The sequence below is a fragment of the Cherax quadricarinatus genome, chromosome 35 (assembly GCF_038502225.1).
Source record: "Cherax quadricarinatus isolate ZL_2023a chromosome 35, ASM3850222v1, whole genome shotgun sequence".
NCBI classification, from domain to species: domain Eukaryota; kingdom Metazoa; phylum Arthropoda; class Malacostraca; order Decapoda; family Parastacidae; genus Cherax; species Cherax quadricarinatus.
Window position 1 is genome coordinate 13,034,444 of NC_091326.1, and position 23,021 is coordinate 13,057,464.

Here is a 23,021-nt window from a genome sequence, read left to right on the forward strand (position 1 = left end):
GATCCCATCAGTTCCAGCTGCTTTACCCCCTTTCATTCTATGTAATGCCTCACGTACCTCCACCACACTTACATTCTGCTCTTCTTCACTCCTAAAAGATGGTATACCTCCCTGGCCAGTGCATGAAATTACTGCCTCCCTTTCTTCCTTAACATTTAAAAGTTCCTCAAAATATTCTCGCCATCTACCTAAAACCTCCCTCTCCCCATCTACTAACTCCCCTACTTTGTTTTTAACTGACAAATCCATACTTTCCCTAGGCTTTCTTAACTTGTTTAACTCACTCCAAAATTTTTTCTTATTTTCATTAAAATTTCTTGACAGTGCCTCTCCCACTCTTTCATCTGCTCTCCTTTTGCACTCTCTTCACCTTTCTTTTACTCTCCATATACTCTGCTCTTCTTATAACACCTCTGCTTTGTAAAAACCTCTCATAAGCTACCTTTTTCTCTTTTATCACACCCTTTTACTTCATCATTCCACCAATCACTCCTCTTTCCTCCTGCCCCCATATATATACATATATATATATATATATATATATATATATATATATATATATATATATATATATATATATATATATATATATATATATATAATATAATATATATATATATATATATATATATATATATATATATATATATATATATATATATATATAATATATATATATATATATATATATATATATATATATATATATATATATATATATATATATATATATATATGTGTGTAAAAAAAAAAGTATGTTCAGTTTAAGCCTTATATTTATGTTCTGGACTATCTGTACCTAAATCTTGCATTTATTTTTTGGTCTATATCTCTTTACCATTTCAGAGATTTCACACTTCCATGAATGTAACTGTGTAAGCAACGAGTTTAGATTATAAGAATTATATTATTTATGAATTAAATGTTATCTTGAAACTTGACTGAGGTCTGGAAGTGGGTACAATATTTTGTTTTTTTTAATACCGGCCATCTCCCACCAAGGTATGAAGAAAACACTTTCACTGTCACTCATTCAATCACTGTGTTGCCAGAAGGGTGCTGACATCTCAATTCAAATGACCCTCCAAACCACATCCCCACCCTTCCTAAGTGTAGGTACTGTGCAGTGGAACCTCGGTACTCGACCAGCTCCATATTCGACCAATTCAGTATCTGAATGCTTTGTTCAGTAAACAAACTGCTTCATAGTTAACCATTTGCTTGGCATTCAGCCAAACAAACACGGCCTGCCAGAACTTTGCTGTAAACTATTTCGTGTTTCTTCTCATTTTTTTGGATTTTTTTTTTGTATTATTTGTATTAATAAGTTACCATGGGGCCTAAGAGGGTTAGTGATAACAGCCAACCAAAAAGAAAGTTGGTTGGGAAAAATTCGGTCTGTACTCGAACAGCCTTCTAGAATCAATTAAGTTCGAGTGCCGAGGTTCCACTGTACTTCCCACCTCCAGGACTCAAAGTCTGGTTAACTGGTTTCTGTGAATCCCTTCATAAACGTTAACTTGCTCACACTCTAACAGCACATAAAGTCATAGGAGAAAAAAACACTTGCTTTTGCCCACCCCTACCTAACATACTCACATAAACCTGTTGAATGTTCAAGCCCTCAGCAATCAAAACCTTCATTACCTGCTCCATCCAATCTTTTCTCCTTTCCTCCACCCAGATTTATATGCACTCCTAGTCATAATATTTTTCTCAATCATCTCTTAATGTCCAAACCAGTTCAACAACCTCTCCTCAGCCCTCTGAATAATACCTCTTATAACTCGAAAGGGTTGGAAAGAGGGGGTAAAGGAGGTTTTGTGGGCGAGGGGCTTGGACTTCCAGCAAGTGTGCATGAGCGTGTTAGATAGGAGTGAATGGAGACGAATGATACTTGGGACCTGACGATCTGTTGGAGTGTGAGCAGGGTAATATTTAGTGAAGGGGTTTAGTTATAGGTAATACATATTTTAAGAAAAAGAGGATAAATAAGTATACAAGATATGATGTAGGGCGAAATGACAGTAGTTTGTTGGATTATGTATTGGTAGATAAAAGACTGTTGAGTAGACTTCAGGATGTACATGTTTATAGAGGGGCCACAGATATATCAGATCACTTTCTAGTTGTAGCTACACTGAGAGTAAAAGGTAGATGGGATACAAGGAGAATAGAAGCATCAGGGAAGAGAGAGGTGAAGGTTTATAAACTAAAAGAGGAGGCAGTTAGGGTAAGATATAAACAGCTATTGGAGGATAGATGGGCTAATGAGAGCATAGGAAATGGGATCGAAGAGGTATGGGGTAGGTTTAAAAATGTAGTGTTAGAGTGTTCAGCAGAAGTTTGTGGTTACAGGAAAGTGGGTGCGGGAGGGAAGAGGAGCGATTGGTGGAATGATGATGTAAAGAGAGTAGTAAGGGAGAAAAAGATAGCATATGAGAAGTTTTTACAAAGTAGAAGTGACGCAAGGAGGGAAGAGTATATGGAGAAAAAGAGAGAGGTTAAGAGAGTGGTGAAGCAATGTAAAAAGAGAGCAAATGAGAGAGTGGGTGAAATGTTATCAACAAATTTTGTTGAAAATAAGAAAAAGTTTTGGAGTGAGATTAACAAGTTAAGGAAGCCTAGAGAACAAATGGATTTGTCAGTTAAAAATAGGAGAGGAGAGTTATTAAATGGAGAGTTAGAGGTATTGGGAAGATGGAGGGAATATTTTGAGGAATTGTTAAATGTCGATGAAGATAGGGAAGCTGTGATTTCGTGTATAGGGCAAGGAGGAATAACATCTTGTAGGAGTGAGGAAGAGCCAGTTGTGAGTGTGAGGGAAGTTCGTGAGGCAGTAGGTAAAATGAAAGGGGGTAAGGCAGCTGGGATTGATGGGATAAAGATAGAAATGTTAAAAGCAGGTGGGGATATAGTTTTGGAGTGGTTGGTGCAATTATTTTAATAAATGTATGGAAGAGGGTAAGGTACCTAGGGATTGGCAGAAAGCATGCATAGTTCCTTTGTATAAAGGCAAAGGGGACAAAAGAGAGTGCAAAAATTATAGGGGGATAAGTCTGCTGAGTTATAGGTAGTAGGTTGGTAGACAGCAACCGCCCAGGGAGGTACTACCGTCCTGCCAAGTGAGTGTAAAACGAAAGCCTGTAATTGTTTTACATGATGGTAGGATTGCTGGTGTCCTTTTTTCTGTCTCATGAACATGCAAGATTTCAGGTACGTCTTGCTACTTCTACTTACACTTAGGTCACACTACACATACATGTACAAGCACATATATACACACCCCTCTGGGTTTTCTTCTATTTTCTTTCTAGTTCTTATTCTTGTTTATTTCCTCTTATCTCCATGGGGAAGTGGAACAGAATTCTTCCTCCGTAAGCCATGCGTGTTGTAAGAGGCAACTAAAATGCCGGGAGCAAGGGGCTGGTAACCTCTTCTCCTGTATATATTACTAAATGTAAAAGGAGAAACTTTCGTTTTTCCTTTTGGGCCACCCCGCCTCGGTGGGATAAGGCCGGTGTGTTGGAAGAAAGAAAGAAGTCTGCTGAGTATACCTGGTAAAGTGTATGGTAGAGTTATTATTGAAAGAATTAAGAGTAAGACTGAGAATAAGACAGCAGATGAACAAGGAGGCTTTAGGAAAGGTAGGGGGTGTGTGGACCAGGTGTTTACAGTGAAACATATAAGTGAACAGTATTTAGATAAGGCTAAAGAGGTCTTTGTGGCATTTATGGATTTGGAAAAGGTGTATGACAGGGTGGATAGGGGGGCAATGTGGCAGATGTTGCAGGTGTATGGTGTAGGAGGTAGGTTACTGAAAGCAGTGAAGAGCTTTTATGAGGATAGTAAGGCTCAAGTTAGAGTATGTAGGAAAGAGGGAAATTATTTCCCAGTAAAAGTAGGCCTTAGACAAGGATGTGTGATGTCACCGTGGTTGTTTAATATATTTATAGATGGGGTTGTAAGAGAAGTAAATGCAAGGGTCTTGGCAAGAGGTGTGGAGTTAAAAGATAAAGAATCACACAAAGTGGGAGTTGTCACAGTTGCTCTTTGCTGATGACACTGTGCTCTTGGGAGATTCTGAAGAGAAGTTGCAGAGATTGGTGGATGAATTTGGTAGGGTGTGCAAAAGAAGAAAATTAAAAGTGAATACAGGAAAGAGTAAGGTTATGAGGATAACAAAAAGATTAGGTGATGAAAGATTGGATATCAGATTGGAGGGAGAGAGTATGGAGGAGGTGAATGTATTCAGATATTTGGGAGTGGACGTGTCAGCGGATGGGTCTATGAAAGATGAGGTGAAAAGGGTGAGCAGTGCACTTAGGAGTCTGTGGAGACAAAGAACTTTGTCCTTGGAGGCAAAGAGGGGAATGTATGAGAGTATAGTTTTACCAACGCTCTTATATGGGTGTGAAGCATGGGTGATGAATGTTGCAGCGAGGAGAAGGGTGGAGGCAGTGGAGATGTCATGTCTGAGGGCAATGTGTGGTGTGAATATAATGCAGAGAATTCGTAGTTTGGAAGTTAGGAGGAGGTGCGGGATTACCAAAACTGTTGTCCAGAGGGCTGAAGAAGGGTTGTTGAGGTGGTTCGGACATGTAGAGAGAATGGAGCGAAACAGAGTTACTTCAAGAGTGTATCAGTCTGTAGTGGAAGGAAGGCGGGGTAGGGGTCGGCCTAGGAAAGGTTGGAGGGAGGGGGTAAAGGAGGTTTTGTGTGCGAGGGGCTTGGACTTCCAGCAGGCATGCGTGAGCGTGTTTGATAGGAGTGAATGGAGACAAATGGTTTTTAATACTTGACATGCTGTTGGAGTGTGAGCAAAGTAACATTTATGAAGGGGTTCAGGGAAACCGGCAGGCCGGACTTGAGTCCTGGAGATGGGAAGTACAGTGCCTGCACTCTGAAGGAGGGGTGTTAATGTTGCAGTTTAAAAACTGTAGTGTAAAGCACCCTTCTGGCAAGACAGTGATGGAGTGAATGATGGTGAAAGTTTTTCGTTTTCGGGCCACCCTGCCTTGGTGGGAATCGGCCAGTGTGATAAAAAAAAAAAAAAAAAAATTCAGGGAAACCGGTTATTTTCATATAGTCGGACTTGAGTCCTGGAAATGGGAAGTACAATGCCTGCACTTTAAAGGAGGGGTTTGGGATATTGGCAGTTTGGAGGGATATGTTGTGTATCTTTATACGTATATGCTTCTAAACTGTTGTATTCTGAGCACCTCTGCAAAAACAGTGATAATGTGTGAGTGTGGTGAAAGTGATGAAAGTATTTTCTTTTTGGGGATTTTCTTTCTTTTTTGGGTCACCCTGCCTCAGTGGGAGATGGCCGACTTGCTTAAAAAAAAAAAAAAAAAAAAAACAAAAAAAAACTCCACACCTTTTCCTAACTTCCAAACTCCAAATTCTTTCCCTAACAAACTAGTGTTCACTTCTTTAACAACCCCATCTATAAATATGCTATACAACCATGGTGACATCACACATTCCAGTCTAAGGCCTACTTTTATTAATACAGGGGCACTTTGCTTGCCTACTACTAAACAGAAGAGAGTCTGCATGCATGCATGTGTGCAAGCACACACACACATATAATGTATGTTCATACAATCTGTATCAGCAACATTCTTTTTAGTGGATGGGCAAATGATCATATCACTAATACTAGCACAAACTTGTACTATGCAGATGTTACCTCTTCAAAAAATACTACGTACCTCTGATCAATGTCCAGCCAGTTAATGACTCTCTTTACAATTCCATTACATTTTAAGTCCTGTCTCACATTTCATTTATATGACCTCTCCATAATTTCCAGACTTAAGAAGCTATTCTAAATATTACATACAATGTTTAATTATACTGTACCTCACTCTCAAGTTGCACAGTTAACAATAGTCTCATACAGTGGTACCTCGAGTTACGAACTTAATTTGTTCCAGAAGGTTGTTCGAGTGCTGATACTGAATGAATTTGTTCCCATAAGGAATAATGTAAATTAGATTAGTCCATTTCAGACCTCCAAAAATACACTTACAAAAGCACTACCACTTACATAACTGTTAGAGTTGGGAGCTGTTCACTAAACACTAGTAAAAATGATTACAAATGTATTTATTCTTCTAATGTACAAAACAATGCAAAATAATGAAGATGTGAAGTCAATTAAAATTTTAAAACTGTGTGTGACACTGTACTTTTCAAAAGTGAAGCTTACAGGCTTGATTTACAATCTTCCCTCCCTGAATGCAAATTTCAGAAAGTCCCTTACTTACCAAGCAGTGTTTATTGCACTGCTTTATGCATCACTAAGCAGTATGTGTAAACACTTCTTTCTACCTTTTTACTGCAAAAGTTCAAAAAAATTATCTTTGCTTACCTTGTTGACAAGTGTATGACCATCAGCTTTTAAGGCATCCTGAATAGCATTAAAAATAACAGCACTCTGGAAGTCTTGTCCTGCTGCTGCTGTTGCTGATGCTACAATTCTGTTGAAAGGTATATTAATTACAGTAGACCATCATTTAACACGGTAGTTACGTTCCTGAAAATGCCGTGCTAGGTAACACTGTGTTGGATGAATTGAAGAACTTATGAGAAAAATAAGGTTGCATTCCTGAGAGCCCCAAAAAAGCCAAACAACTTTTTTTTTTAGGCCTCCACCTCTTACAAAAATAAAAGTGAATACGTAATTATAGTTCATTGTTGTGATGTATTATGTTGTTTTTACTGCTTAAGGCTACAAATGTAACAGAAATAATATTATTTCTTACCTTAAATTGTGGGTGCTGGTGTTTGTGGATGATTGTGAATGGAGTGGAAAGTTATGCTGTGGCCCTACTGGGCTGAGGTGGATGGTAGAGGTTCTGGTACTGAAGTCAATGGTTGTACTGGAATTTTTAACTTTAAGTCATTCAGTAAGTCAGTCAAGTCATTCAGTAAATCAGTCAAGTCATTCAGTCAGTAAGCCAAGTAAGTTATTCAGTCAATCAAGTCATTAAGTCATTCAGTAGGTCAGTCAGTCATTAAGTCATTCAGTAGGTCAGTCATTAAGTCAGTCAAGTCATTCAATCAGTAAAGTCATTCAGTCAGTAAGTCATTCAGTCAAGTCAGTAAGTTATTCAGTCAAGTCAGTAAGCTATTCATTCAAGTCATTCAGTCAGTCACACAAACTTATGTTTACCTCTTTTTATGTGTACAAAGTAACACTTCATTATGCCACAGGTTATCTCTTGTCTGACATCTTTCTTAATTCTAAGACTTAAATGCTTATACATTTTCTTGCCACTTTCAGCAACACCGGTATGCCTACTGGGTGTCATGATTGCTTGGCAGATACAAGATACGGTAATTAAAAGATCAAAACACAATTCACAAACACAGCTATCTTGTAGCAGAGAAGAAAGACTGGACGCATATGAAGTACGAATGCTGGGATGGTGGGGTGGTGTCGGGGGGTGGTGTCGGGGGGTGGCAGGGGATGGTGGGAGGTCTCCCCCACTGATCCACAACAAGGCGGCTGCTTGAGGAAAAAGGATTTTTTTTCTTTCCCGCAAACTGAACCGTGTTAAATTAATTTTATGACATGTTACATAAAATTGTGCCGCAATTCTTCAATTGTGCTATACCCAAATCATGCCAAATTAACTTGTGCTAAATAACTGTCTACTGTATATCAGTAATACACTGCTAACTCCTCCCATCTTTAATTGATGTAATATTTTACTCAAAGTTTTGAACACTTGGGCTATATTAACATATGGCTCAGCTCATACATTTTCATGCCAAGTGACCAATGGGTACATGGATGCCTAACATACACTGTGGTGAAAGCATGCAAGTTGACATTTCAGACAAAAACATGAGCACTAGGGTAGACTGGCCCCCACCCAAAATATGTAATGTTTTGTATGAGTTTAGTGATGAAGGTGAACATATATTTATATCAGATTTGGAAGACTGACAAGGAACTTTCTAAAAGTCTATTGATTTTGAGGTGGGGCCCACTGTTCAGCAAATCCAGCCATCCATTCATCAAATTTCTCTCTTTGTACCATCAGCCATGTGATCAAAGACCATGTGTGTTCGTTTTGCTAATGCTAATCCCTGTACAGTGTATAAAGAAGACAAATGGGTTAGCAGAAATGAGTAATGAGAGCTGCACTACAGTACTATATATATATATTTTTTGAACAAATTGGCCATACCCCACTGAGGCAGGGTAACCTAAAAAGAAAAACGTAAGTTACTCTTTTTAACCTTACTGTGGAACCTCGGTTTTTGTGATTAATTCATTCCAGAAAGTCCGACGAAAACCGAATTGCACAAAAACTGAAGCAATATTTCCCATAAGAAATAATGTAATGTAAATCCAATTAATCCATTCCAGATACCCAAAAATATTAACAAAAATTACGTTTTATAGAAAATAACTAGTTTTACATACAGTAAACAATGAAAAATAAATATAAATGACTAATGAAATGGATAAATGAACATTTAACATTACTTCTACCTTTACTGAAGACACTTGTTGGCATATGGAAGACAGCTAGGACGGGAGAGGGAGGAGGAGAGGTTATTGTTTGGAAGGGGAATCCCCCTCCATAAGGACTTCAGGTATCAAAGCCCTATCCGGGGGTTACTTCCCTTCATTGTCTTTTACTGGCACCAAGACCAGCTTGAGAGTCATTGGACCCCCACTGCACAAAAAATCTATCCAGAGAGGTCTGTTTCTGGCATCTCTTTAAGATTTGCCTTAAATGGTACAAGGCATTGTCATTAAACATGCTGCAGACACGTCTTGCAACACTTTCATACTTTGCTACGAGTTCTTTCTTGAATTCTATTGTGTTTCTCGCCTTCTTTATCAAAGGGCTGGCACTCGGAACTTTGTTTGGCCCCATGGTGGCTTATTTAGAAGTCGCACTCAATAAACAAGCACAAAAAACAATGGATTATTACGAAATGTTTTGGATGAATGCGCAGGGTAATGCTCACTCAATGAGAAACAAAGCCAGACTAAGTCAGAACGCGTGGGATGCTTTGTGTTGGCATGAGCAGGCGGATGTGTTAGGTATGGCGGACCATTGTTAACTGTATGAAATCTGAGCAGATGTATAAAAACTGGAACAAAATTTGGATGAAAAAAGTCAGGCATACAAAAACCGAGGTTCCACTGTAGTAACGTATACAGGAGAAGGGGTTACCAGCCCCTTGCTTCCGGCATTTTAGTCGCCTCTTACGACACGCATGGCTTACGGAGGAAGAATTCTGTTCCACTTCCCCTTGGAGATAAGAGGAAATAAACAAGAGCAAGAAGTAGTAAGAAAATAGAAGAAAACCCAGAGGGGTGTGTACATATTTGCTTGTACATGCACGTGTAGTGTGACCTAAGTGTAAGTAAAAGTAGTAAGACGTATCTGAAATCTTGAGTGTTTATGAGACAAAAAAAAAAAACAAAACACCAGGAATCCTACCATCATGTAAAACAATAACAGGTTTCAATTTTACACTCACTTGGCAGAACGGTAGTACCTCCCTGGGCGGCTGCTGTATACTAACCTACTACCTATGATTACTGTATATGTTAGAGGCAAATAATTACTTTTATGAAGTTTGTCTGTCTCCCTAACTAGCTGTAATTAAACACCACCAACTCCAGATATAGGTAATTGTAAATACTTTTTTGTATGTTTCTGGCACCTAAACTATTAATTTTCAACATTTTGTTTGTCATTTGCAAAGGGAAGCGGTATTATTTATAAGTGAGCAGTTTATGGGTTCAGCATTAGTGACATAGTATGTATACATTTACATAAATTGTAAATATTCTGATTAATATATATCAGATACAGTGGTACCTCGAGTTTCGGTCATAATTCGTTCCAGAAGGCTGTTCGAGTGCCGTTACCGAACGAATTTGTTCCCATAAGGAGTAGTGTAAATTAGATTAGTCCATTTCAGACCCCGAAAAAAACACTTACATAAATGTTCGAGTTGGGAGATGTTCAAAACTCGAGGTACCACTGTATCTGAATGTATGGTATAGATCTGAAAAGCAATGTTAAAAAATACAAGAAAGCTATCTAGAACACAAGTCTCAGCCCAATGATTACAGGCTGCACAGAGTCCTGTATTACTGATGTTTAGGTAGACAAGGATACGGAAAATGGAATACTGTTGTACCCAGTATACTCACCCTCGGTCATTTCCTCTGAAGCCCATCTTGTACAAAGTAACAACAACCGCACCTCCTAGCCCAAGATTGTGCTGAAGTGCTAATTTTGCCCCTGGGACCTGACGTTTCCCTGCCTCACCTCGCAGCTGCCAACACAGCTCTGAGCACTGTGCTAGTCCTGTAAATTTAAAATAGTAAAATATTACATATGCAGAGAAACAATTATGAGAGTGTTTATTATTAAATGAAATCAACAAAAAATATATGGTATAGAACATTTCATGTATAACACTAATACAGTCCTGTAATATAAAGAACACAATATGTTTGTAAGACTTAAGGAACATTAAGGAGGTTCAGACACTCCATGGCACCAAAATGCAACCTACACTTACAGATGCTTTCACAAAAAAGAGACAACCAGTGTAGCAGCACCCTGACTACATGTAATCAAGGTTACTAGACCTTATCAGCAGCAGATAATAGTATACCCATGTGAACAAGTCAATGACAGTGCACAGAATAGCTACACTAAAATATCCACACAAAATCATGCAACTATTTCTTGGATATGTGATTATCCTGAGAGCAATAAATCTATTCTTTTGTGTTAATCCAACACAAAATATTTATAACGCACTACTCATGCAGCACCACATACATACATAATAATATTTTAATTCAAGTAAGGGACTTCCATTTTTTAAATTTTATTTTACATCAAATTTTGCAAAGTACTGTACAGTGTTCATTCAAACAATTGGTTAAAAAAAAAAAAAGGTGTGCAATAACTACACACTGTATAAAGAGACCAAAACTTAATTCATCATGTATTTCACACAGTAAATAGTTTGAACTTCAACAATCATCAGATATTTATCTTATTAACTTTAGTTTCATCTAACATGCAAGAAGATGGTATTTGCCTTCTACAGTATAATACAGAGCAGTATTGCAATACCCTCTTAAAGACAAACAGTATTAATTAAAAGTTAGCTGAAAGCAAATAACGAATACATAAAGTAGCTACAGGAAAATGTTTTGGATGCAGAAACCGAGACAGAATTTTACATTTTTATAATTAAAGTAAGTAGATGGAAGTAAATTTATGATACTGTACTAAACTAAATGTGAAGCCTTTCTATGTCTACCCTTTAAATTTCTGTAGAACACATGCTTTGATACTCAATAGTCTTAAATGGAAGAGCACTTGGGTAACAACCAAAGGAATCAAAGTTCAATTCCCAGGTAGGGTAAACCATATGGGTAAATCTCATAAAACCTGCTCCTTCTGCTGAAGGATGGGTGAGAGGGGCAGGGATACACTGTACCTGGAGTTTACCTGGAGAGGGTTTTGGGGGTCAACACCCCCATGGCCTGGTCCGAGACCAGACCTCATGGTATATCAGGGTCTGATCAACCAGGCCGTTACTGCTGGCTGCACGCAAGCTGACGTACGAACCACAGCCCGGTTGGTCAGGTACTGCCTTTAGGTGCCTGTCCAGTGCCTTCTTGAAGACAGCCAGGGGTCTATTGGTAATCCTCCTTATGTATGCTGGGAGGCAATTGAACAGTCTTGGGCTCCGGACACTTATTGTGTTGCCTCTCAGTGTACTCGTGGCGCCCGCTTTTCATCGGGGGAATGTTGCATCTCCTGTCGAGTCTTTTGCTTTCATGGGGAGTGATTTTCGTGTGCAGGTTTGGTATCAATCCCTCCAGGGCCTTCCAAGTGTATATTATCACGTATCTCTCTCGCCTGCATTCGAGGGAATACAGATCAAGGACCTTCAACTGTTCCCAGTAGTTTAGGTGCCTTATCGCACTTGTGTGTGCTGTGAAAGTTCTTTGTACACTCTCCAGGTCTGCAATGTCGCCAGCCTTGAAGGGGGCTGTTACCGTACAGCAGTATTCCAGCCTAGAGAGCACAAGCAATTTGAAGAGAATCATCATGGGCTTGGCATCCCTAGTTTTGAAGGTTCTCATTATCCATCCTATCATTTTCCTAGCAGATTAGGTAGATACATTGTTGTGGTCTTTGAAGGCTAGAGCCTCTGACATTATCACTCCCAGCTCCTTCACATTACTTTTCCACTCTATTGTATGGTTAGAATTTGTGGTATACCCTGACACACAAATTTATTCTAGGATAACCCACATGTAGCTTTCAATGGAAATAATTCACATTGATTGTATTAGGTTATTCTACATTAATTTCTACATATTGTCCATATAACACCATAGTAAAATTTTTAAATGATGCATGATGCCTGAATAAAAATACCCCACTTCGGCAGCATCAAAATGCCTCCCTTGAAGGAATGAAGAAGAAAAGAACACTAGTAAAAGTATTAACTCTGACGGATTAGTAATCCAGAATAATCCAATAATGCCAATGAAAGTGATAGGATTACTCTATTGATGGGGAAGCATTAAACCAGTGTTATGCATCACCTGGATATGGGCCCAAGTAAGAGGAGGGTAGATCCAATTCCTTTGAGCAAGATCCCTTTAGCAGTAAACCCATAGGGGTCATAGCACCTTGGGAATGGGGGGGGGAAGAGACAAGATTCAATCCCAGGGAGGATGACTCTAGTTCCTCTGATCTAGAGCCCTGAAGCATCGTCAGGCCAGGTCCAAGAGACAAGAGGGTGGACTATGTACCCCAAGATAATACTTCCCTCCCAGGGTGCATACTATTGCTGACCTTCAATCTCTGGTACCTCTTTACCCACAACTAGTAGAAGTACTACAGGGCAGGGGGGGAGCAAGGGGGCAGAAGCCCCCGAATAAAAATAACAACACATTCAGCTCACACAGTGAGTGTCTAGGATTCAATTCCCGGCATGGATGGGAATGTTTCCTTACACCGGCTACCCTTGTTCACCTAGCAGCAAGTAGGTACCTGGGTGTTATTTGACTGGTGTGGGTGGCATCCTGGGAGACAAGATTAAAAGGACGACAATGATTGCCACCCCTAATATAAAACTCTGGTAGCCGATTCAGTGATGAATTGATGAAATGAAGTAAGTTTATTTAGGTACAGTTACACAAATCATCAGAGTAACACGTGTATACTACCTAGGATAACACAAAAATTGATATTAAAAGGAAAAAAATATATGATGGACAAATTACTGAGGATGGAACACCACATAACTCTGCTGCTAAATAAGTAGCTAAAAAAAAAGGCTGCAATTACAACACCTCACTACCTTGTTAACATTATTATAATCATGAGGGAACACTAAAACCGCAGGAATTATCCAGCGCCTGTGGAAGGGAGGAGGGAGAGAGATGGAAGGTATCCAGACTCAATTCAGAGAACTGGAGCACAGATCCAATTCCCCAGATCAAGAGCCCCTCACCAGAGACAAGGAATCTCCCTTGAGAGGTCCCGTCAAGGAAGGTTCCTTGATGTTGGTGAGGGGCTCTTGATTTAGGGAATTGGATCTGTGCTCCAGTTCCCCGAATTAAGCCTGAATGCCTTCCACATCCCCCCCCCAGGCGCTGTATAATCCTCCGGGTTTAGCGCTTCTCCTTGATTATAATAATAATCCCTTGAGAGGTCACTACCTTAATAATGGAGCGAGTGTGCCGAGGACGTAAGGCTGAGGAGATAAATTAAAAGATAAGATGGTGTAGCAGCAGCAGCAGCACCACACAGTTGACTGGGGTGACTGAGGCCGCCTGGTAACTGCTGCTACCACTCCCTCACACCTCACACCACCTTAACAAAATACTACCTAAGTTAATTCAGGTACGGGTACACAATTACAGTTACATCAATTATCATACACAGCAGCATATGTGTAGATTACCAAGGATAACCAAAAAAAAAAAAAAAGTCAATGCGACTTATTTCCATTGGGGTCCTTGTAATATGTTATTATTTAAACCTTATTATACACACTATCAAAATTATTATTCAACGCCTTTAAAATTCGTATTTCCCTAAAGATACAAATCAGTTTCCTTCATTTCTGCAACGTTTCGCGCAAGTTCTAGAGACGTTCAACTTTGTTTTAGTAAAATTGGATACATCAACAGTGTGCTGCTATACTAGTCTATCCCATCAAGGGAGGTTCCTTGACGCTGGTGAGGGGCTCTTGATCTAGGCAATTGGATCTGTGCTCCAGTTCCCTGAATTAAGCCTGAGTACCTTCCATCCCCCCACATGCGCTGTATAATCCTACGGGTTTAGCGCCCCCCATGATTATAATAATTATAATATACTATTCTATAACATTACATAGCGGGAACAAAACTTGCTTGCCTTGGTGATAAAGGGCTCTTGATCCAAGGAATTAAACCTATCCTCCTCTTCACCCGTGATTACTTACCCATGTACTGCATAACATTACGGGTTTATCGCTTTCCCTATGAATATAATAAAAATTCTTTAAACGTTCAGCATTATGCGTACACTTTTTTTTTTAATTTCCAGTGAAAGCTCTTCATCCATGGAGTCGGAGCTATCTCAGAGTACCTCCACCTCTCCCAGTACCCATAAACTATATTACCCTACGGGTTAAGCGTTTTTTCGTGAATATATAGATCATAATGTCTATTAAGGTACAACTGCATAATATGTGGATGATTATAATTGTTTTGCATAGTAAGACAATTGTAATCATCCACATATTTACAAATATGTAAATTACCTTGAAAAAAAAAATGTAAAAAAGCCATACACAACTACGAGTAAATGAACGAGCTAAGAAAAATGAAAATATATATATATATATATATATATATATATATATATATATATATATATATATATATATATATATATATATATATATATATATATATATGCAAAACAACCACTGTGAAAGAATAGAGAAATTCCAAGCGCTTTCGTGACTACTCACATTAAGATAAGATAAGATAAGATTTCGTTCGGATTTTTAACCCCGGAGGGTTAGCCACCCAGGATAACCCAAGAAAGTCAGTGCGTCATCGAGGACTGTCTAACTTATTTCCATTGGGGTCCTTAATCTTGTCCCCCAGGATGCGACCCACACCAGTCGACTAACACCCAGGTACCTATTTGCTGCTAGGTGAACAGGACAATAGGTGTAAGGAAACGTGTCGGAATTTCCACCCGCCGGGAATCGAACCCGGGCCCTCCGTGTGTGTAGCGGGAGCTTTAGCCACCAGACCACCGGGAACTATAGTTCCTTGATAATGTGAGTAGTCACGAAAGCTCTTGGAATTTCTCTATTCTTTCACAGTGGTTGTTTTGCATATTCTGAAATCACCTGTTTACTGTGATCTTATTATACTAGTGACCTACGTCTCACCTCCTGGCGCTATATAAGGCTCCATCCTGTCACTTCAACTCCATGAAAAATGATCGACACCATGCCTAACCCTTCTAGGGTAGGGTAGGTGCCTGAGCCCGAGCCATTAGCTCATAAGACTGTCATTCCCATTAGCCCCCTTGGGGCGGGGATGGCAGACCAGAGAGGCCTAGCTTGTGGCTAGGCCTGGGGACAGTTGGTCCCAAAGATGAGGAGGTACTTGTGCCTCCTCCCATGGGAGACTTAGGTCTCAGACACTCCCTAAAGAGGGAGCCAAGGCCGGGCCACCACTTGGAAAAGGCCCGGGCCGGGAGAATACCGGCGAATCTTTAATAATAATAATAAACTTCAACTCCATATTGTTTCAGACTATGGAACAATGCTCTTCTCCAGACTGAGGGACTGACCACCTCAAAACTCTAAGGGTGATGGACTGATTACATCGTCTTCAAGTCTCTTCTGCTTCTATCAACTTTTCTGTACTCGACTGAAGAAGCCTACTGTGTAGGCGAAACGTTTCGAAATAACGATACCTAACATCTTATTATATATATATATATATATATATATATATATATATATATATATATATATATATATATATATATATATATAATATCACGGCATATATATGAGAAGTAACAACATTAAATCACCTAAGATCATTAATAACCCAGCAAAAGGCTGCAGTCAGAATGATGATAAATCCCACTCCCGACAGCATACTCCACTAATATTCAAAAGTCTAAAACTGCTCACCATAAAGAACATCCATTTACTCACCCTAAACTATATACTCAATATTTAACTTTACCAAAAAATCTTCCAATTACTTAAAACTTCAAAACACAGACTCTGATGGCCTGGTGGCCAACACACTCGCTTCACACGGAGAGGGCCTGGGTTCGATTCCCAGCCAGAGTAGAAACATTGGGCGTGTTTCTTTCCACCTGTTGTCTATGTTCCCCATCAGTAAAATAGGTACCTGGGTGTTAGTCGACTGGTGTGGGTCGCATCCTGGGACACTGACCTAATTTGCCCGACATGTGGAGCATAACAGGGGCTTTCTATGTAGTAGTATGTCATTGTTGTCAGCTAGGACTGTATACCTTGTACATGTACTTGTAGTAAATAAAGATATTATTATATTATACGCCCAAAGTTCATACATTATTAATACTACTACATTGTAGTAAAAATACCTACCCAAAACAATACTGCCTTACACCCAATTGTAACATTCTCATACTGTAAACTACTTTCAACAACTCACAATTTTATATTCCCATAATATAATCTCAATATTTATTATTGAAACTATTGTAATTTAAGTACAATTAATGTCTACTATAAATAAAAACAAAAGTACAACTTAAACTATGATCAATTAGTTTAGTATTAAGCAGTCTGTAAGCCATTAAGCCATAATGCCGAGGCATGATAGTGGCTCTTTGCACTGCAACTCATTAATGTAATTTCATATTCTCAATGTAATCTTGCAAAGAAATAAAATTTGTGTTGTGTACTAAAAGCAAAGTGCGCGTTATCCTCTCTTGGTGACGTGCACATCAAGGTTCCTTGATGTTGGTGAGGGGCTCTTGATCTAGGGAATTAGATCTATGCTCCAGTTACCTGAATTCAGCCTGAATATCTTCCACATCCCCCCCCCCCTAACAGGCGCTGCATAATCCTACGGGTTTAGCGCTCCCCTTTATTTAATAATCATTGCGGTGACGTCACACCGCGCGCCCGCTAACCCAGATATTTCAAGTTAAATGATAATATAAGAAATAAGTAAAGAAACAAATATACAAAGTAATAACGTCAAACAATCCTATCAAATGATGTATAGCGAAAAACGAGGTCGATATAGCGAGACAAATACCAAAACCCAATGGACAGTAATAACACTTTACCACAAAACACACCTAAACTAATAAATCATAGAACTAGGCACCTTAAACAAGGAGAGAACACACTATAATTACTTGCAAGCAATATTTACTGTTTATCAAAGTTGTAAGTGGCTCGAGTAGGAAGCAACGTCATTCTGCACACTCATAAACCCAAAGGTCACTTATCATGGCGTCAGATCTCGCGCACCCATCAACGAGTAATCAATATCACATAACCAATAAAAATGAGTTATCTGCATTTGGAGGTTGTTGTCTAGCTTGTAGGTTCACTCCTCACCTTGCTGTATTTCATGGATTAACTCCAGTTTCAAGTCATTTTATTTATCTAGCTGTATTTCTTGGGGTTAGAACTAGAGACCTTATTACTCAACAAGCTTTTAAAAGAATTTGCTGCAGCTCTTGAACCATTTTTTTCCCAACAGTTGCATGTGCAAGCTGAGAATTATCATACCTCAGCTCATTTTAAAATCTTGCCTATCAAAGGGCAACTGTACCCCAGGATGCAACTCACAACAGTTAATAAAATATCTTTGTATATACCTATAACTTGTTTTGAGTTTTTTTTTCTATCCTTGTGGCCAGGCCTTTAACCAGGCTTCCCAAATGACCACTGGTCAGTCAGGCTGTTTGTGCCAGTAGCCCACACATTTTTGACATAATAAATCTACTGAAGAATCTGTTAACTCGATATGTAAGGTCTCACCATTACAGAGAGATTCCCTTATATATTTTTACAAATATACTGTACCATTGAGCACCTTAAAATATTGCCAGTAAGGTGGCCAAGGCTACAATAGCACAAATTTTTGCTTACCAAGTGCCATGGGCAGAGGGGAGGGGCATCCAGACAAAACCCCCCACCCCCCTAGGACAAAACCCCTCAGTTAAAGTGTAAAGTAGGACAAAACCCCTCTCAGTTATATTTTTTCTGTAGAGGAAGCGAGTGTTTAGGCTGTTCTGACTAAATGAGAAAATATTTGTTGTTGGGGCTTTAACGCTGAAGTGGAAGAAACTGTTGTAGAGGGGACAGAAGGCAGGTTTGGAGTGCCTGGGGTAATAGGTAATATATATTCAAAGAGGAAGATAAATGAATACATAACTTATGTAATTAATTGATGAAGCCTGCAGTGCAGGCAAAATGTTATATTATTAAAGATTCCTAGCACTGAAGAGGAATTATCTGAGGCTCTCTCTTGAACATACTAAAAAATATGGATGTAGTAAGGTAATGCTGGATGCCTCAGAAAGAGTAAAGGATAAATTTGAAGGTGGTTTGGTCATTTAGAGAGAATGAAACAAAGTAAAATGACTTGGAGAGCCTATAAATCTGTAGGGGAAGGAAGGCGGGGTAGGGGTTGTCTCCGCAACGGATGGAGGGAGGGAGCAAAGGAGGTTTTGTGGGTGAGGGGCTTGGACTTCCAGGAAGGATGCGTGAGCATGTTAGATAGGATTGAATAGAGACGAATGGTTTATGGGAATTGATGAGCTGTTGGAGTGTGAGCAGGGTAATATTTTGTGAAGGGATTCAGGGAAAACTGGTTAGCCAGACTTGAGTCTTGGAAATGGGAAGTACAATGCATGCACTTTAATTAAAGGAAGGGTTTGGGATATGTATTGGCAGTTTGGAGGGACTTCTAAATTGTCATACTGGAGTGCCTCTGCAAAGACAGTGATTATGTATGAGTGATGGTGAAAATGTTGAATGGTGATGAAAATATTTTTTTCTTTTTGGGGTTTTCTTTCCTTTTGGGTCACCCTGCCTCGGTGAGAAATGGCCAATGTGTTAAAAAAAAAATAAAAATACAACCAACTAGAAATTTTATGGAAGATATAGAAATACAACAGACTAGAAATTGTTTCTATATGTTCCATAAAATTTCTAGTTTGTTGTATTTCTATATTTGACTAGAAATTTTATGAAAGATATAGAAACACATATTAGTTTAATGTGTTTCATTAAGTCTAGTAATGCTATCCATAGCATCAAAATATACACACAAAATATTAATTTTTCTTTTTCCATGTACAGTGGACCCCCGGTTTATGATCAGCTCCCAATGCGACCAATTATGTAAGTGTATTTATGTAAGTGCATTTGTATGTGTATGTTTGGGGTCTGAAATGGACTAATCTAATTCACAATATTCCTTATGGGAACAAATTCGGTCAGTACTGGCACCTGAACATACTTCTGGAATGAAATAATATCGTAAACAGGGGGTCCACTGTACTCTACTGAAGTGCTACAGTATTCACAATGTATATACGTACAAGTTGATTATCATTTTACATATATTTTCCTCTGTGGTACTTGCTTCCTCTGTGAGACAAATTGACAATCAAAACAAATAATGATGCTTGCCACTGGCAGGATCATAACGTAAATCTGATCAGAAAGAGAGACAGATGCAATATAAAGTGGTCCTTTATTGATGACACTTCATCCACACAGCAGGCTTTATCACATCACAGACAGATGGGCGGAATGTTCTCAATGAAGGATCACATCATACTACACGTATCTTTTTCCACCATGCTGGTATTTTGTCCCCTTTATTCCTGTAAATCTGGTTGAGTTACACATACAGTCTTTCATTTATTCTCATAAATCCATTCAATCTACACATACAGTATTTCATTTATTCCCATATATCTGAGTTACACATACAGTATTTCAATTATTCTCATAAACCTGGTCGATTTACACACATAATAGAGAAAGATTGCAGTTAGCAGGACTCGGTACTGCTACTGAGATAGTCGAGATTCCCAGGCAGTGCTCTTATCCACTCCGCCACAAATGCCACATAAGCTGGGCAGCCTGGTTCACAAGCCATGTTTCTTTCCCAGCCTGGGCATGTCAGTGAGCCTCAAGCATAGATTCAAGCTATTTTAATCTCCTCCTGTATGTTCTGACCTCATAAGCAATTTTTATATCAATGCACCATGCAGAAACAAACGGGTATATACAGATAAAAATCACTATCTGCGTGGTGCATTATTACACACACAATATTTCATTTGAGTTTTATTTAATAATAATAATATTAATAATAATAGCTTTATTTATTACAAGTACATGTACAAGGTATACAGGCCTAGCTGACATCAGTGACATACACTATATAGAAAGCCCCTTGTTGTGCAGAGTATTTCGGGCAAATTAGGTCAGTTTTGTCCCAGGCTGCAACCCATACCAGTTGACTAACACCCAGGTACCCATTTTAAACTGATGGGTGAACAGGGACAGGGACAGCAGGCATCTTATGGAAATACGTCCCTAATGTTTTCCAGCCATACCGGAGGAGATTCGAACCCCGGACCTCAGTGTGTGAGCTGAGTGCGCTAGCGATTGAGCTACGGGACACTCATACTGTCATCATTCACAACATCCCTGATAAACTCTAGAATGCACTGCATACTAGTGCTGTTTTCTGTGCCTAACAATGTTTTATTTAATGTAACCTACATTATCTTTATGCTGCAAAAAAAGAAATAAAAATTTAAATTTGACAGTATTATCATGGAATAACAACAGCATTTTATTTCCTTGAAATTATGTGCCGATACCATGATTACCAGATTACTAAATATTAAGTGATTAAAAAAAAGGCCATGCAAAGACAAGAAAATGCATTGTCAACAGGAATTTTACCCACTCTGCCATTCTTTGCTGGGAACGAATGTTTTTTTTTTTTTTGGCATCTACTGCACAACAATATCTCTTGACTATGTGTGCAACATTCTTAACTTAACACTATTTTATACCGACATGCATCAATAGTTCTTCATGGGGAAATGGAAAAGAATTCCTCCTTTGTAAGCCATGTGTGTCATAAGAGGCAATAAAATGACAGAAGCAAGGGGCTAGTAACCCCTTCTGCTGTATAAATTACTAAATTTTAAAAAGACAAACTTTTGTTTTTTCTTGTTAGGTCACCTTGCCTCAGTGGGATACGGCCAGTTTGTTAAAAAAAAAAAAACTTGCATCAATAGTGCATTCTTATCTAATATTTTGTCTCCCTTATCATTATATATTAGTGGTATACAGTATCAGTAATTTGAAGATCAAGACATGTGCAACAGTTGGACATCTCTATTGTTGCAATGTTTTGCCTGCTCTGCAGGCCTCTTCTGTTAAATACAGTGATGGCTAAATATCAGAGAGAGCAGAAGCAGTGGAAACGTAAAGATGAGGTGATCATCCTTGAAGTAGTGCTTTTGAGGTAGTCATTTCTTCAGTCATTTGAAGTCTTCAGCTCCATAGTCTCTATGAAACTGATCAAGAGTATGGAGCTGGATATTTCTTTAGGCTGAGGGACTGATTACCTCAGTACGTTATGTTATACATGCCATGTAATTTTTTCTAATTTTGCTATTACAATGACCTGTCCTTTCTGGAGTTTATCTGGAGGCCTGTGACCAGGCCTCCTTAGGTCAGTGTCCCAGGATGCGACCCACACCAGTCGACTAACACCCAGGTACCCATTTTACTGATGGGGAACATAGACAACAGGTGGAAAGAAACACGTCCAATGTTTCTACTCTGGCTGGGAATCGAACCCAGGCCCTCACCGTGTGAAGCGAGAGCGTTAACCACCAGGCCACCAGAGTCCTTTAGTGGTAATATTTGGATCAATTTCCAGGCTGGGGAGATGATAACAATAAGTACATTTCCTAAGAAGAAGATACATTAGAGGAGTTACAATAGTAGGTTCCCAGCAACGGTGGGCACAGTTCCACTAATCTGCTAATCGCTAATTAGCAGAACTAACTTTCTGTTCAGTGGATTAGCATGTCCGCTAACTTCGGAAATCGTTAGTGGACCAATTAGCTTCCGCTAAATAAAGTTCCGCTAACTCTGAGTCTGCTAAAAAAAATTCATACGTTGTGGGTAGTCGGAAAGCAGCGGGGAGAACAGCAGCACCATTATTGAGGACGAGGAAGATGACTTCTTCAGCAGCATCATTCAGTTCCAGGACAGCAGAAGCCACAGGTCACTGAAGTTGAAGGCACAGAGCATGGTGAAGACCTGGCTGGAGACCAACTTGAAGGAGGTAGCGAGTGAAGTCGCCTTCTTGGGTGAGCAGGTCTTGATTGATCCATTCATTAAGTACAACATCGCCATCCCATCCAGTGCTGCAGTTAAGCGCCTATTTTTTATAGGCAAAGATATCTTGAGGGCCAAGAGAGCCACCCTGTCAGATGGAAACTTTGAGAGGCTGATGCTCATGTAGGGCAACCAGCACCACATCAAAGCAATGGAGGAGGCCCAACCAGGGTAGTAATCAGCCCAGCCATAATCTGATCTTGGCATGATACCCATGCTATGCATTTTGTACAGTAAATAAAGTGTATGTTGGATTTAAGCTGATGTTTGATTTCATTTGTTCATTTAACTATTTGTGTGCACCTGTATGTCTGTATCGCTGGTGCAGCGATAAGTTGACCTCAAGGTTTCAACTTTAAGCACTATTTTCAACTACTTGTTCATAGTTTTTTGGGTTCAAAATCTAAATTAAGTTAAATGCAAACATGAACAGAAGCAGAATAAAATGAATGAATACAATGAGTAAGTGGAACTAATGAAGAAAACAGCAAAATAAGTTAACTCGATCT

At 39.1% G+C, this 23,021-nt stretch overlaps 1 protein-coding gene across 1 annotated transcript in view; it reads right to left on the bottom strand.

Moving 5' to 3' along the window:
- The window catches only part of ScpX (Sterol carrier protein X-related thiolase), a 46,602-nt gene that overhangs the window by 5,525 nt on the left and 18,056 nt on the right, over positions 1-23,021 (bottom strand). Inside the window, exons 8-9 of the mRNA XM_053785562.1 lie at positions 10,202-10,358; positions 6,380-6,488 (exon numbers count right to left, since the gene is read on the bottom strand). Coding sequence (XP_053641537.1) covers positions 6,380-6,488; positions 10,202-10,358 — 266 coding nt within the window. The remainder of the gene's footprint in view (positions 1-6,379; positions 6,489-10,201; positions 10,359-23,021) is intronic.